Source organism: Oryzias latipes, chromosome 6 (assembly GCF_053564925.1).
Source record: "Oryzias latipes strain Hd-rR chromosome 6, Olatipes_Hd-rR_3.1".
Taxonomy (NCBI): Eukaryota; Metazoa; Chordata; class Actinopteri; order Beloniformes; family Adrianichthyidae; genus Oryzias; species Oryzias latipes.
In genome coordinates this window covers 1,585,368-1,602,511 of record NC_136242.1, presented here as the reverse complement: position 1 = coordinate 1,602,511, position 17,144 = coordinate 1,585,368, and the positions used below count along the sequence as shown (strand labels likewise).

The 17,144-nt window shown below is 43.3% G+C and overlaps 1 protein-coding gene across 2 annotated transcripts in view; it reads right to left on the bottom strand.

Moving 5' to 3' along the window:
- tead1a (TEA domain family member 1a) overlaps nt 1–17,144 on the bottom strand; it is a 52,331-nt gene that overhangs the window by 8,339 nt on the left and 26,848 nt on the right. For both annotated transcript variants that reach the window (XM_023955425.2, XM_078948202.1), the window contains exons 3-10: nt 15,620–15,684; nt 11,362–11,424; nt 9,918–10,049; nt 9,768–9,817; nt 8,300–8,361; nt 6,727–6,854; nt 4,765–4,938; nt 135–275 (exon numbers count right to left, since the gene is read on the bottom strand). In XM_023955425.2, coding sequence (XP_023811193.1) covers nt 135–275; nt 4,765–4,938; nt 6,727–6,854; nt 8,300–8,361; nt 9,768–9,817; nt 9,918–10,049; nt 11,362–11,424; nt 15,620–15,684 — 815 coding nt within the window. The remainder of the gene's footprint in view (nt 1–134; nt 276–4,764; nt 4,939–6,726; nt 6,855–8,299; nt 8,362–9,767; nt 9,818–9,917; nt 10,050–11,361; nt 11,425–15,619; nt 15,685–17,144) is intronic.

The window sequence follows — 17,144 nt, the reverse complement described above, 5'->3', positions numbered from 1 at the left end:
GGGTTAGGGCGGCAGCCTCAAAAGCTCCACAGACACACGTGCACACACGGCAGAATCACTCAGGCTCTCTGGTGTGCTGTTGTTCTCCAACAAAGCCAGCTGCAGCAATCTCTAAGTCTGGCAAGAACCCTCACCTCCACCTTCTCCACGACCTGCTTGCCGAAGGAGCAGACTTTGGTGGAGCAGGTGATGGTCATGTTCTCGGAGCTCTCGTACTGGCTGGTCACACCGTAGAAGGCCGCTGGGTCGTCCTGCACGTTGTAGTTCAGGTCCGCCTAAAAGCACAGAGTATCATTTTGAACACGCAGGATGACAGCGGCGCCCTCTGCTGGGCACCGGCAAAACTGCAGCCAGGCTAGATCTTCCAGGAAGTAAAGCAGAAATGTGCATGACACCAGATCTGTTTTATCCACGTTTAGATTTGATTTCCAGAAACCAGGAACTCTGAACTAGTTTGTCTTTTTACTATTTTTGTATTCAGACTATGAAACGCCACAGAAGGTCCTGCAGAATCTCAAGATCTGTGCAGGTAAATCTGAAACCATGAGTGGTCTTCTGCCGATGGCAAACAAAGATGTTGAGTCACGGAACAGGGAATGCGGGGAGCAGTGAGGCCAAGGGAAGGATTTGTACCTTTTGTAATGAGTTCTCTGAGGAGGAGCTGATGTCTGAGGGCCCAGAACAAACACCATATGCTGACCCCCCCCCCCAGCCTCTGCACAGCGCTGCACCGCAGCAGCTGATTAGGAAGAGCATGCTCCACTGTGGAGGATCTGAGAGCTTTTTAATTCAATTCAGGAGGGAGGCTGCAGACATGAAGCAGGTTTTGTTTTTGTGCTGCAGGTTCAGCTCATCAGAGAGACGCTTCACCCTGAGGACAGCCCCGCCCACCAGCTCTCACAAGCCCTTCCCCTGAATCTCTGCTGAGGATCCTCAACATCACATTTTCTTATCCTGGGCTCACACCGCATCCAGTCCGGGTCCGGTGCAGCCACCGGAGCGGTCTAGCTATGGTAAATGACTCACATTGGCTCCGGATGGCTGCAGTCCTGCTGCATCCCAGGCTCTGTCCTTTTTGTCATTATCCTTATAAAGAGGATGTGCAGTATCATAAGGGATGGGGTGGTTGTGGGCCTCTGTGATCAGCCTCTCATCATCCATGGTGTTAAATGACAGTAATAGTGCTCTACCACACTTTGTGACCCTGTGTCACCATGGTGAAAACATAGCGATTCCAGCAGAAAATAGGCTTTATTTGGAAAAATATGCCGGATACACTTTACATTCGCTCACACGATTTCCAGTTTAGGTCGTTTAATTTGCCCGAACATCACAGAAAAGTGCTTTGGCTCCAAAATTTGAAGCCAACGAAATGGAGCAAAGGCAGAGTTGGACTGGATGCAGTGTGAGCCCAGGGTTAGAAGATCATCTGTACCTTACTTCCATCAAAGGAGCACACAGCAGAACCTGCAAACATGCTGCATTCAAACATGTCCCAGGTCATGTGACCTGTCCCCCACATGACTGAGCAGAGGAAGCGCTGCCCACTGCATCACAACAGAGTCTTTCCAGACTTGCCAAAGTCCTCCTCATCATCATCAAAAACAGACGTGCTGCACGACATCCATCTGGGGGGTATTCCAGAAAGCAGGTTATGCTAGCTCCCACGGTAAGTTTGAGGCTAAGGAAGTTGATAACCTCAACTTTCGGTTCCAAAAATGGAGGTATGTGTCAGGGTATGTCAAGTTACCATGGCAACTCATGCTCTGAACATAACCTGGTCTGGAGCAGGTTTAGTTGAAGGTTAGTTTGTTTACAGAGAGGTGAAGCAGCATGGCATGTCCATTTGAAGATGATTTAGTGGATGAAAAAGCTCAGATAATACTTTTTCCACCGTGAGAGGGTGATAAGACCCCATATGGATGTTGGAAAGATAAACTTTTTACTTTGATCTAAATTAAGTATTTGCTTCAGTTAAGATAAATCTTTTTTTTGTTAAGTCAGCTCAAAAATAACACGTAGTTTTCAGACATTTATTTAACTTTCATTCAAATTAATTCAATTAACCCTTGTGCTATCCTATGACCCCCCCCTTCCATTGACGTGTTCTCCCTACCATGACAAAGGTGGATAAAGGTGGAAAGATTTCATGTAATCCATGGACACCAGTGAAGATCACAAATCATTGAAGAAAAAAGGTTCAGAGCACTGTCTAGTGGGTCTAGATGACCCAACTCCCAATGTTAAAGTGCCTAGGATAGCAGGAGGGTTAAGTAGGTGTACCTTTGGTGCTGCTGTTAGATCGGCAGCGCAAGGAATTGTGGGATACCATTCCCTTTGCCTGTCTGTACCGATTTCGGTTAAAGTGTGGGTTTTTGGCAAAATGTGTTTAGTTGTTTAGTTGTTTTACTGTGTATTTTCTAGTTATTTGTCCTGTTATGTTAAATTCTTTCTTCACCATGAGTGAGAGGGAGGAAGAGGAGGATGAGATTACTGACAAGCTGTGTAATGTCAAAGCTGGAGAAAAGGTGCATGATTTCATATTGCTAATCCATATTGTTTCTTTCATTTTATTGTTACAAAAATGAGTATATCTGCAGGCTCAAACTTAGACATATGAGAGTCCAAGGAGTACAATTAATGAAGATGGAAAAACATTTAATTAAATTGGATTAATATGTCATTTCGTTAGATAAATATGTAAATTTGAGTTGTAAAAAAATATTGAGTTTTATAGACGTAAGAAATTAGGTTGAATAAATGTAACTCAATTACTTGTTACCAATTGAATTAATTCATTTAAGTTGGATAAGTTATATATATCCTGATAGCTATCCTGATAGCACAATCATTTCAATTATATATATATATATATATATATATATATATATATATATATATATATATATATATATATATATATATATATATATATATATATATATATATATATATATGCGATACAATGACAATAGAAATAAGATCAGAAAGTCGTGCGTTTACTTTGTCCGTTCTTTTTCTCCAAGCAGAAACTCTTTTGCTGATGATGCAGCCGTATTACTTTTTTGATGGGTGTATAATCTTCATACGTCGTTATTTAAATCTCAGACTCCGTCTCACTAAAGTATAGCGCTGTCCACACGTTTCCATGGTGACTCTGGAAATCGGCGATCTATTGAGAATGTCTCTAACATCCCTCTCTCTTCTTCCCTTCTTTCCTTTTTCGTCCGGTCCAACACAAAAGATTTTCAAATACGATTAAAATGAATAAAGTTTGGCCTCAATTACAAAAGGGGTTTATTCAGACATACCTTTGGTTTGTCTGAAGATTCATAACCCCTGTTGTTAAAGTAAAATATGTCCAACACAAGAGGCCCTCAGCTCTCATCTGTCTGCCCAGCTGTTGGACAGGACAAGTTAAAAAAAAAAAAAAAACAGAATGTCTTTATGTACTTGCTGTGCACGTGCATTAACCCAGGGCTACCAAGTCGAGCGTAACTCATATCCGGTCTTTTGGAACCGACATACCCAGAGTGAGCAAGTTCAGGCGGATTTCAGCCAGAGTTCAGGCTTAAAGTCAGGCTAGTTTAAACATGCTTCCTGGAATACCCCCCAGATCAGTCAGAGCAAAAACATCAACAATATCACATGATGTAAAACTTCATTTAGATCATTTATTACAACAAATGTAAGATATCAGTCCTGTTTGGCCTGGAGACATTTCCATGGGCTGATGGAAACCTCTCATAGGAAATGTGAACGTTTCCCTGAAAAACTCTCCAAGCATCAGTAAAAATGTTGACGTTTATCGGAGATGATCTTCTCCTGGATTCTGAGCTGACCTTTGAGGAACATCTCATACCAACCATGAAGACTTCTGCTAAAGTGAAGCTTCAGTGAAAAACACTAAAGACGTTTTCAGCAAAAGTCTCAGTAAGACATTTACTATTTTTGACTAAAGGTTGAATTGAAATGTTTTAGCCTGAAGTTTGACTCTCCTGTAGATGTTTACAGTCCAAACTTTGATTTGTCCTTTTTTAATTGTTTCATATATGTGAGTAAAATGAGAAACTTGACACCAAAACAAACAATTTGCTATCATTTCAATTAAAAGTATTTTCATTTCTAAAATGTTGGTATCAAAATTAATTTAGTTTAGTTTAGACAAAATTAATAGTAATAAAAATAACGCAGGTGCACACACACACAAGCACACTTTTACAAACACATGCAAGCATATACACATACATATGATACACACTCACAAAAACACACACACTTATTTACACACAAACCCACAAACACAAACCTGCACACACACACACAAACACAAACCTACACACACACACAACCCTACACACACAGACACGCATGCACGCACACACACAAACCTACACACACACACAAACACAACCCTACACACACAGACACGCATGCACGCACACACACAAACCTACACACACACACAAACACAACCCTACACGCACAGACACGCATGCACGCACACACACACACACAGGAGTCAGGAGGTGAGCAGGTGTTCAAACAAAGCAACTGAGCTTTCATCAAGCCACCACCTCCGTATCCCAGGTGGAAGCACTGATCGCAAACACACTCTCACACCTGGAAGCGCAGACAAAGATGTGGATGTGTGTGGAAAAACACCACTGGAAAAGTGGGAGGGGCTCGCTCTGTATTTAAGGTGGAGCTAAAAGTCTGCAGTCAGGCTACAGTGAGTGTCAGCAGGATGAAGGGTCTTCTCACCCAGAACTTGATCAGGTAGAAGGCGTTCTGCGGGCCCTTGCTGAACAGCTCCTTCAGGCCTCCTTTCTTCTCCGGGAACTTGTCGTAGATCTGCCGGATGTCCACACACTCCAGGAGTGGGTCGCTGTAGCTCGGGCTGCTCTGGCTGATGTGCACGAACAAGTGCTTGTTGTACTGAGAGGAAAGAGGAGACGGACAAATGCAGAGCGCTTAAAAACAGGAATGTCTAAATGCCCTGTGGTTCATGGAGCTGGGTGGGGGTGTGTCTGCAGACTTATTTCATTTAATTGAAATACATAAAACAGAAAATCTGAAGAACTAACATCGTTAACCCTTGTGCTATCCTATGACCCCCCCCCCCTTCCATTGAGGTGTTCTCCCTACCATGACAAAGGTGGATAAAGGTGGAAAAATTTCATGTAATCCATGGACACCAGTGAAGATCACAAATCATTGAAGAAAAAAGGTTCAGAGCACTGTCTAGTGGGTCTAGATGACCCCACTCCCAATAAAGTGCATAGGATAGCACAAGGGTTACAAGCCCTAAAGCATAAACAGAAAAGAACCAAAAGATAAAAAGATCCATTGGGATTTCATTTTGTTCTATAAGGCTTCACTTCTGCTTTTTCCACACCCAAATATGGTCAAAGACACTAGAAACCAGCGTCATGACGACGAACCCCACCTCCATTGATGTGATCACTCATATTTTTCTAATAGACACAACAAATATAAAGGTTAAGAAAAAAACTGATTTATGATTTTTTTCTAATGGAAAATAATCTGCTCATATTTTTGATACTTGATCTGCATTTACTATGAAGATTTCTGAAACAGTATCATGTCTATTTTTTTGATATAGTCTTATTTTTAATCATAGTCGTGATTTTTCGAATGACAATAATCTGATGTTCATTCTAAAATAGTGTCTATTTTTACATAATTACATTAAGTAATTCATATTTATTGATTTATTGATACTTAATGATTCTTAATTCTGTCTGATAGAAGTTATGAACAGATAATGATAAATCATGTAATAAAATGGTACGTTAAAACAGGGGTTGGATTATATAAATTCACTTCCTTCCACTCCCTTTCAAGCAATCTTTGATTTAATATCTAATTAAATCAAATTAAGTTTGATGTATGTAAGTAAGTTTAACTTTGTATGAATGTATAACTGATGATTGTATTGTTTTGTGCATTATTCTTGCTCTGATTGCTCTAAAGAAACCATTTCCAATCAAATCAAAGTAATATTAATGGTAATGAAAACCATAAAATCCTGTTTGAAGATGCAGATTATTTAACTGCATTCCTGGATTTATTACTAACCTGCTGTCAGGAAATCAGCATTAGGTCAGAGTCCAGAACATTTAGTCTGTTTTAAAGTCAGATCTGATCAGAACCTTAAGGCAAAACCCTGAAAACCCAGAACGTGAATCCTGAGAGGGCGGCTGACTCTGTGACCATCTATTTAACCAGATTGAACTTTGTGGCTCACCGTAATGTTTACGAGCAGACGCTCCTTGTTTTTAATCAACCGCTGGATCTGAGCTTATGGAAATGTTTCGACCTTTTATTGACAGGAGTGTCGATCATGCAGGAACCACAGCAGAATCTATTTCAGAGCCTCTGCAGAACATTTTTATGTGGCGTCCAAACCGAAAGCAACAAGATGAATGCCAGCTGTCTGCGAGCGTAACGCAGAAAAATGACAAAGAAGGCGCAGAGTGGCAGGATGACAGATTGACGGAGCAGACGGAGAGATAGAGCTTTACAAAGGTTATTCATACGGCAGACGCACAAAGGCCTTTAATGCTGTTCTCTGCTGTAAGGTTATCTGTCATCTCTGTTTATGGGACAATAGGGACTGCCTATTGTAGACTGCTGCTGTGTGTGTGTGTGTGTGTGTGTGTGTGTGTGTGTGTGTGTGTGTGTGTGTGTGTGTGCACTCACTGCCTCCTGGTCCCTCTGCGTCTCCAGAAACGATGAAAACTCAACCAGCCGTAGTTTGGTGGTGCCGATGGAGCGACCCTGCCACGCCGGTTCTCGGTGTGTTTGTGCTGCAGCAGGAGGCTCATATGCTACAAAAAACACACACACATTTCAGCAACAGTTCACAAAAACATACTAGTTTTACAGCAATACACAGCTTTTTGTGTGTGGTGAATTCATGCCCCCCCCCCCCCCCTCCCCCATGGCTGACAGAAAGGTGGCGTTCAGTTCTAGCAAAAGTTGTTAAAAGTCTTCCAGGTCTTTTAGCAAAAAGCAGCTCCACACCATCACACTCCCACCACCATGTCTGACTTAAATCCAGATGTTTGTGGACAGACTCCTTCCAGAACGTTCCTCTTCTGTTGTGGATCATCCAGATGTTCCTCCGTGTTCTTGTTGCTCAGCAGACTCTTTCTCCCTCATGGGAGCATGAACTGAGTCAAATGAGGCCTGAATGTCTCTCCATCTTTTTCTGCTTCTTTCTCGCCCTCCAGGATCTCTTCTCGTCTTCTTGCTCTCTTCTCCTCTGTTCAGTTTTGGGTGGTTCTCTGGAGCTGCAAAGATCTCTGTGTGCTCCTTTCAGGCTTATGTTTCTTTATCCATTTTGAAAAATCTTTCCAATATTTGAGTCAAAGTTGATTTTATTAGAGAGATCATTAACTTTAAAAAGAGTCTGGTCAGCGCTGTCGCCTCACAGCTGGAAGGTTCTGGTTCTTTGTGGGCAGTTTGCATGTTCTCCTCGTACACGTGTGGGTTTTTTCCTCCCGCAGATAAAAAAAATCATGCTTTGTAGGTTGATGGGTGTCTGTAAATTATGGGGCGGCCATGGTGCAGAGGCAGAGCGGTCGACCTCTGATCGGGTGGTCAGCCTTACAGACCCACCCATGCGTCAAAGTGTCCTTGAGCAAGTCCCTGAACCCCACATTGCTGCTGGTGGTTATTGGTTGGCACCGGTGTTGATCAGTGTGTGAATGAGACTGTGACTGAAGAACACTTTGGGCCTTCTAGGAAGGTAGTCAAGTGCCGTTAAAAAAACACTGTTCATCATTCAAATTGCCCCAAGGTGTGAATGCGAGCGTGTGGTCCTACAACAGATTGGTGGGCGACCTGTTCAGGGGATACCCTGCCTTCACCCAACAGTAGCTGGGATAGGCTCCAGCATCCCATGATCCTAAAAGGGATTCAGCAGGTTTTGAGGTAGGATGGACCGGACATTACAGAGTTTGGGCAGAACTGATCAACGTTGATTGAATTTTGCTTCAGAACTGAAGGAAAGGAGATGTTTTTCCCTTCATCTTCCAAACAAGCAGATCACTCTCCTGTGTTGTGTCTTTGTTTTGTTGAGCTTTTGTCTAAACGTCGTATTCTAAGTGTTACAGACGTCTGTTCAGGTGGAGGTGGTCTGACACTGTGTTTGACCTCTTCCCATGATGATGCACACCCAGGAGCCCCAACAGGGCAAAAGAAGGAAAAGAAGAAAGAAAACAACATAAATGGGGCAGAAAGCAGAAGATTGTCCCCTGGTCCCTCTCACCTGAGATGTTGGTGGTCCCTGCTGTCTGCACAGAGAAGGCCTGCTGGGAGAACGGCTTGATGCTGGGTGGGGGGCAGAGAGGGAGGAGGGCATTACATTCAGAAAAGGGCTGAAAGGAGAACAGACGCAGCAGGACCAGTCTGGCTGTTCCCGCATTTTACAAAAAGAGTGGCTCCGAGGCGGCATGAACAGAAGCAGAGCCGAGGTCAAGAGCAGCTCTGAGTTCAGCCCATTCAGCACCGCTCCCATCATTTCATGCACACGTAACAGCCGCTGGCGCTCATGCCAACCAAGGAAAAAGCAGGACGCGGGACTGAAAATCTACGCAGAACATATCTCAAACGCCACATGCAGTCTTTGTGCTTATAATGAAGAAAAATGGGTGTTTCACTGCTAAAAGCTCCACGCCTACATAACTGTAGATTCAAAAGGAGCTGCTCAGACCTGTGGTTTCAGAACCATGATCATCAGTGTGTGTGGGTGGGTGTGTGTGTGTGTGTGTGTGTGTGTGTGCGCGCATGTGGTGGAGCTGTTTACAAGGAGGATGTTTGTCTCCAGGAGAAAAGGGAAGCATTTCAATCTTTATGAAGCCAAATTAAACTCCACTTTCTAGCATCACGCATTGATAATCAATGCTGCTGTGATTGTTTCCTTTAAGGAAAAACGAGCCGGAAACCTTTAATCTGCCCTTAAAAACACAAAAGAGCAGGAAGCAGCAAGTGTGCAAAGAAATGATCCATCATCTGCATTATCCATGTTCTTTTCTGGATGATCCATAGTCAATAATTAAACTAAATAGAACAGAAAGTTGTCATTTCTTTTCTTTCAAAATAAAAGAGGCCAAAAATGCCCACTGCAAAAACGGAATCCTAAAAAAATAAAAGACCATTGCAAGAAAAATAATCTCATCAACAATAATATTTGTTTTTGAAAACATGTCTAAGTGACTAGAATTTTGGTCTTAAAATAAGAATTCTTGATAAGACTATTGTTCTTACAGCCCTGACAGATTTTTTTTTTTTTTTTTTTTGCTTATTTAAAGAAAATCTGCCAATGGGATAAGAATTTTGACTTATTGTTTTTTCAGTGCAGGAGGAGCCTCAGAAATCCTGCAGGTCATGCGACGCTCTCCGTGTGAAGCTCGTCTTACCTCCAGAAAACACCAGAGACAAAGCAGTAACATCATTCACGAGAGTCTGCTAACACAAAAAGCCTCCATCAGAGCCTGAGTGGCATCTGTCATATGTTGATCATCTACCAACTATGCAGTCAAAATACATCAAACCCTATGTGGGCGAGAATTAACAAAAATAAAAGATAACGATTTAATTGTGAATTCTTTTGGGCAAGCCTAACAACGGCTTTAACATAAGCATTGAGACAGAGTCATGCATGTGTTCAGTTTGGCTGAAGGTCCCTGCAGCTTCAGATGAGACGGTGAGCGGTGTTTGATCAGAGCGTGACTCACTCTTCTGTGGCGGAGCTGGACTGTCCTCCAGGAATCATGCCCTGCCACAGCTGCAACGAAACAAAACACACCCCATCAGCACCACGCGTGGGTCCTTTTCTCTGCCGCACAGCCATCAAAGCACAAACACACTGTCCTCTTCCTTGTTACCTGTGCGTTGCCCGGGAAGCCGGCGCGTACGATTCCAGGCAGCAGCTTGCTGTGTATGGCCGTGGCAGAGACGATCTGAGCCGAGGACATGGACGAGATGCTCTGCAGAGCCTTCTCCTTGGCATTCTGGTCCTGCACGGCAACATCAGCCTCATGAGAACATTTCAACAGAAACGGCAAAACGCAGACATGAGCCCAAAATGTGCAGCTGGGGTAGATTCATTCAGAACATCCACAGATGGAGCAGCCTTAAAAATCTGAAACCAATGTGACACACAGCAGAAACAGCTGAAGGAAAGTGAATTAGAGGAGCTGCCATAGCTGGAGGATCACTAATTGGCAGCTTCACTCAAGTTAATTGGCAAAGAGAAAAGTCTCTCCTCTGAGGAGAAATAACAGGAGTCATGATGAATCGTTTCCATCTGAACTCCTACATACGTTTTAATCCCATTTCCACGGCAGGCTGCTCTTCTTCTGAGCACTTTGGAAATTCTTTAAAGCCGTTTTAAAAATGGGGCTGCAGGCGTTCAGCTGTTTGCTAATGGAAGAGAAAAGTCTTTACTTTTTCTGACCTTTTTTTAGAAACGTACAATTATCTATGAATGTTTTAACTGATCTAATGCTGTAGAGCATTATTGTCTGTGAAAAAAAACATAAAAAGGTCCTTTGTTTCTGAGAAGAATTGACTTTAAAAAAAACTTATTGACTTTAATTTGAGTTTTTTTCATTCATAGCTGTGAAAATAATTGTAACAAATTTTCTTGATGTGAAATGTATTAAAATACAGATTTTTATTTAGGATGAAGTTAGAGATGATTTGGAATTGTAAAAATATATGTTTGAATTAATGTATGCATAATTTTATAGCAAAAGGGAACAAACCTTTTCACAATTGATTAAAAAAATCGAATGAAAGTGAAAATCTCATTTGTCGGGTATAGAACCAAAAAAGGAAAAGATTTTTTTTTTTGTAAAAACAGGTGTGGAAGCATTTTGTCCCCAATTTACAGACGGACCTGATGATCAGCGTCCTGACGTGTTGATTCGGGTGTTGAGGACTTGGTGAAAACATGAGGTCAGAGCTGAAGCCGGCTCCCCGAGAACAAGCGGCCCTTTGTTGCTTCAAAGTTAATCACAGCTAACAGTGGGGAGGGAGGCAGAATGAGGGGGGGCAAAGAGTAGGGAGGGACGAGGTGAATGAATGTATTGGGGGGGGGGGGGTAACGCAGCCTAATCAGACACCTAGGATACTTGAAAGTGTGCGACAGGCATCTCCTCCGACAGTAAAAGCCAAACTCTGAATTCAGAGCCAATCCTGCCCGTGTTTCTGCTGGGAGCTTCTCCGCAGTCATGAGGTCTAATCTTCCCTAATCGGCTGTGTTTGCTCCACACACGGACTGGGGTTGGAAAACACCGCCTTTTTCTGGAACAACAAACCTCTTACCTTCAGTTTGGACTGAAACTCCCGGGATTTTCTTCTGGCCAAAACCTGGATATGACTGGATACCTGGAGAGGGCAAAAGGAAGGGGAGATTGGGAGAAAAGGAAAATGGACCAAACAGTGAGTTGCCATGGTAATGAAAGGACTGTTGCCATACTGGAAGTGCGCACACACACACGGACGCACACACACACACACGCATGCACTGCACTCCCCTGACAACAGTGAATAGAGCCATCTATGCACATCTTTCTCAGAGCAAAAAGACACCTGGGAGCTGAGTCTCGGAGCGACTCTTTACTGCGCCGTCCAGAAAAAAGGACATAAACATAAAAAGTTTGGACAGCTGCTGCCAGCATTTTTTGTTCTGTGTGTTTATGTGAAGCTGGACCTGCATGAAAGCCGTCAGCACTCACACAGAAAATGGTTCAATGCTGAGAGGAGCAGCAATCAGGCGTCCGCTCTCAGAAAACTCCTAAAATTGACAGAAAAAGACGAGGAAATCCCTTCAAAATGAAAGCAGGAAGAAATAGTGGGGATGGATCTGCAATTAGGTTCGGCAGGCTGTGCTACACAAACACAGCTTCACAAAAAACACATCTTTTCTTGTTAAGACGATGAGACACTCTGACGCTTACGGCTGATTATGTCATTTTCAGGAAAACATCATGGAGCGTGTTTACCTAGAAAAATAAAAAAGATGGATGCAGTCTCCCATCTGAAAATGACAAAACTAGAATCTGCATTTCACCTTTTGTCCAGCAGAGGGCCAACCTTGTCGTGACAGTGGAAGGTTCATTTTGTTCAATGGATGGACCTTGGTGTAAACTTTATTGTTCAAGCAGCTTCTTAAATGCTCTACATAGTTTTCCAGAGATATGAAATTCCGTCTCCCACACATTCTGTCCTCTCTGGGACAATCGTGGACTCACTGCCCCCACCCCGAACCACCCTGACTTGCTGTCTCACACATGAAAAACAAAGGCAGAGGCGGACTATCTGGAAAAAGTCCTGCAGGTCCAACAGCTGCTCATTTGAGGTGCTGTTATCTGAAAGAAGCTGAGCAGGATGGGAAAAAGAATGAAGAAGGAAAGCAGCGAGTCTAGCAGATTCACTGATGCTGTGTCCGAATTCCCAACCTAACCCCTAACAACGGTACTAAAAAACATAGTGCGGCACTATGTAGTGACCTGGATTTTAAAAGCAATTCGAACACCATGCTCACTACTTTTTTTTTAATGACAGATACGACGTCATCGATTACACAAAGTTAAATTCTTTGATATGAGCGTTTTGGGACGGTTATTTATGAGTTCACTGTCCTCTGAAGATAAGAACGTTGATGGTTTATTAAAAGAATTACATCAAATTACATTTATTTATAGTAATTTATATAGTGCACACTATGTAGTGAGTAGGGAAGGAATTCAGTCACAACCTGAGTATCATCCCCATGGGGCGGCTGTGGTGCAGCGGTAGGGCGGTCGACCCATGATTGTAAGATTGCAGGTTTGATTCCCGCCTTGCACGCCCATGTGTCAAAGTCCCTGAACCCCCACCTTGCCTCTGGTGGGAGGTTGGTGCCAGTGTTTGGCAGAGGAGCAGCCATCAAAATTTCTTCATATTCACACTTTGGTGTCTTCTCCTCCAAACTCACAGAGTTGACAGCACCTCCTCTCTTTGGTTTGTCTCTCTTTGGTCCATCTGCATTCTCACTGAAGTGAATCGCACCAGAGTTCATCTGCACAAGAACAGAGACCCTCAGGAGGACCTGAGTTCTGTTGTTTGGTCCAAACCAGAGTTCAGGTGAACTTTTATACCTGACAAACCAGTAAGACCATCAGAGGAAACCGGGACCAGACCCACCAGAATGCATGATCCCTGTAATGTTTGTTGCTAAACTTTTAACCCTCTGACAATGAATCTTTTTAAAACTGTTTCACGTTTGAAAAATGCATCCGAACTTTGAAAGTCCTGCAGAAACTCTGAACATCCAACACCAGCATCTTTTCATCAGGACCTTGCACTATGACACAACTGAATAGGGGCAATTCTATCATAAATTTACCATTCACTACCTAACGTATATCAATGTCACGGATAGAGGATCCACATCCACTAAGTGCTCCAGTATGCTTCAATTTTCCCTCAGGCCTTATCTTTCCATCAGGAGCAGACATTCATGACAAGGAGCTGCTCTGATCCACCTGTACCAAAAAACGCCGCCGGATCCACCATCACCACCCAAAGATCCCATCCTCCTCCTTCTTCCTCTGTCTGCTGGTCTGTAGAGAAGCTGGATTCAGATGCAGAACCAAAACTATCATCCAGCCAATGCAAAAAACAGGTGCTGCTGGTTTAGGTACACCAGGTTTTTTTCCCTCTAATAAAAAAAAGATAAAATAAAGAAATAGACAACAAAGCCATGACTGGAACAGAGCAACAGAAATGGGGATAATGGAAATGGAGCTGAAAATAGATCTTCTGCACATTTTTCAGCTCCTTTAAACTCCTTTAATGCTTTGAATTGTTTCTGGTATCAAACACTCTTCTTTCAGGGATCTCTGCTTTACTTTTAGGATTTTTAACATTTTAAAATCCCACTCCTTTCTACTGATCTATTTTCAAAGCCATCCAAGTGGTCTTTCAATGGTGATGATGCTGTTTTTAGCCCAAATTTCTTTTTAAAAACGGTCATTTTCTAGAACATAGTAGTAGGTTTAAAGGTTGTCATCTGGACTTGGTTTTTAAAGTTAGAAGACGTTTCACCTTCCTATCCAAAAGGCTTTGTCAATTCTGAAATAGCTGGTAAAAGAGCTGGTTTATATAAACCAGCTGGTTTAAACCTTTAAACCTACTACAATAATGGATTCTACCTGGATGAATGAGAGTCTTCATAGACATTTCTCTAGGACATAGTTTCTGCAGAGCAACATTCACATTAGAGTTGTGGGCAGAACCGCTGGCGCTATTCCCCGTCATCCCTTTGTTTACCCTCTCCCCCACTAGCTTACAGCCCCTCACAACCCTAACCTAACGTTACTGGTACAACAAAAATGGTGATCAGTACCAGAACTATCCAGCCGTACAGTTTAGATCCAGATTCCAGCTCAGACGAGGAAAACAAAGACGTTCATGGATCTATTGGTCTGACAGTGGCTGATCAGAATGGAGCAGAGCAGGAAGCTTGTGGCTCACCGATTAGAGTTTATACATCACTACTATTTCTAACCACATTTTTTCATTTGCTCCTAATTCACAATCTGAATCAAGAAAAACTCAGAAATGCAGCTTTAGGTTTAATTTAAGATAAATATGTCCTCCATCATGAGACAAATGCAGGGAGAACATGTTAAAAACCCCTTTTTCATTGGAGTGGGTATTTAGGCTGTTTTAGTCCCAGAAAAGAAAAGGTGAAAGCCGCCAGACTCTTCCAAAGCTCTGTGCTCTCTGAGAAGGTCTCACTCAGAACCGCCAGCAAACACTTGGCTCTTTTATTAGAGCTGAGCTTTTGAAACATTATCCATGATTTCATTTATGCTTATTCAGATATTTATATTTAACATGTGTGAGGTTTTCTAAGCAATCTTTTTTGTCTTTATTGTAAATAAATATGTACATCAAAATGTATTTGCATGATTCATTTGTACATGCAATTTTTCCAGTTTTTGTGTTTTTTGTAACCCTGGTTACCAGCAGCCCATCATGGACTTTCTTCCGCTGAGTCGACCTCTGACCTTGCAGGACACTGCAACGCTACACTTGACTGTAGGGGGGCTTTGTTTCCACATACATGACACGTAGTTCCACAGTGTAACGTTTTTCCCCACGACATATTCAAAGACACGTCTTTGTTTCTGCACTCAACTCATTCATGAACGAAACATTTGACTTGACAGATTTGTGCAAAAACGGGCATTAAACCATTAATTTGACATTTTTAACAAATCGCTAACCCTGGGTCATTTTTAATAATTCTTCAGCATCCTCATGGCTTTTTACACAATAAAACAAAATCTCTTGTAATGTTTGTTAACTACATTCAGCACAAGCAGACGTGACCACTCCTAACCAGCTGTCAAACGTCACAGCGCCCTCTATTGGTAAACATTGGTATTGCTTTTTATAAAATAAGTTTTTCAAACAAACAGATGCATTTAATGCAAAGTTAGGTATACGTTAATCGTGTGTCTGTTGGATTCTATATGTTATGACAACCACAGCAAACAGAACTGGACTGATAGGTGCCTCCCACAATTACCTGCTTCCTCGTCCGCGTCTTGCCTGTTCGCAGTTTGATGTATCTGGCTATCAGCTCATTTCGTCCTGTGGAGAGAAGACACAGAACACGCGATGAAACACTAGACATGCCAGTTTTTCCTAAACACACACACACACACACACACACAGCAGCGTTTTCCACTCACAGACAATCACAAGCAGGAATCATAAGACCCCGACAAACAACTTAGTGTCTGATTTAGAGCTGTTGACCCTGCGATGTCCTGTGACGTGCAGTTTCACACAGAAACGCTGTAATCACTGATACCCCACCGACACACACACACACACACACGCGCAGCCTCTGAATACACATGATCCAACAATGCAGGCATTCATGCGGACCGGCCGTCCCCTGATTAAAGGAACCAGAAGGCCAGCTGTACCCATGCTTACACACACACATGCACACACACATGCACTTACAATACTGAATAATTCAGCCCATTCAATAGGGAGCACAGCAGACTCAGCATGACCTGGCCAGTATAGATTAGTGAGGGACAGGAGGGGGAATGCACAAAAAAAACCTGCAAGTTGAAATCCAGAAAACCCCGCAGCAGTGAAGAGTGTGCATGAGCGTGCACGTGTTTACACAGCTAACTGTGCTGCGTGGCAGAGCCACACACAACGCAACGATCACAACTAAACAGAGCAGAGAGTTTTAGATCATCAGTGGAATGAGGTAATTTGACTGCTGTTGTGTTTGCTAACAAGCAGATTTGGGGCTGTGAGGCTGGCTGTGGTTCGGTTCCTCTGCTGGCCTGTTTTCTGTTGCATCAGAGTGGAAAACCAAAGTCAGGCCAGCTGGCCAACCGATGGTCAAGATGTGCACCAAGCCAACCCTCCACACACTATCCAAATGGCTCCCAACAATAGCCCTAACTAACTAGCAGATGGTGTTTGTGTGTGTGTGTGTGTGTGTGTGTGTGTGTGTGTCTGACCAGCCCCACTGTCACTGAGATAGGCAGCTTAGACTGATAAAATCTACAGCTCTGCATGCAGGTGTTTTCCTCCTAGCAGTCAGAAGCTGTGACTGACGACAGCGTGCACACACACACACACACACAAGTGGCAGCAGACGCACAAACACACACACATGCATGAAGAGAGTCCTGGCTGCGGAGGCTGACATCTGACTCCAGAGGGGCCAGCTGGTCTTTCTAGGAGGCTTAACGGTGAATTATCATCCTTCACTAACCCTGCGGCACAGATCCCTCACCCCCTCCCTGAAAACTCTCTAGCACACACTTCCCTCCCCCCCACCCCCCCTTGTCCATCCCTTGTCTCCCCTGGCTGCCCCCCCCCCCACCTCCTCTCTCCGTCTTGTAGTGAATGGGCATCCCCTCTGCCCCCCCTCCCTCCCTTCTTTCTCTCTGTAAAAGACTTCAAGGCCAAAGTCAGATGGTCATTAACCGTGACGGACAGAGCCCCCCCCGCCCCGTCTCCAGGACGAGGCGGCTCTCTGTGCTGGCTGATGGGGACAAAGACGCCGGGAACTCTGG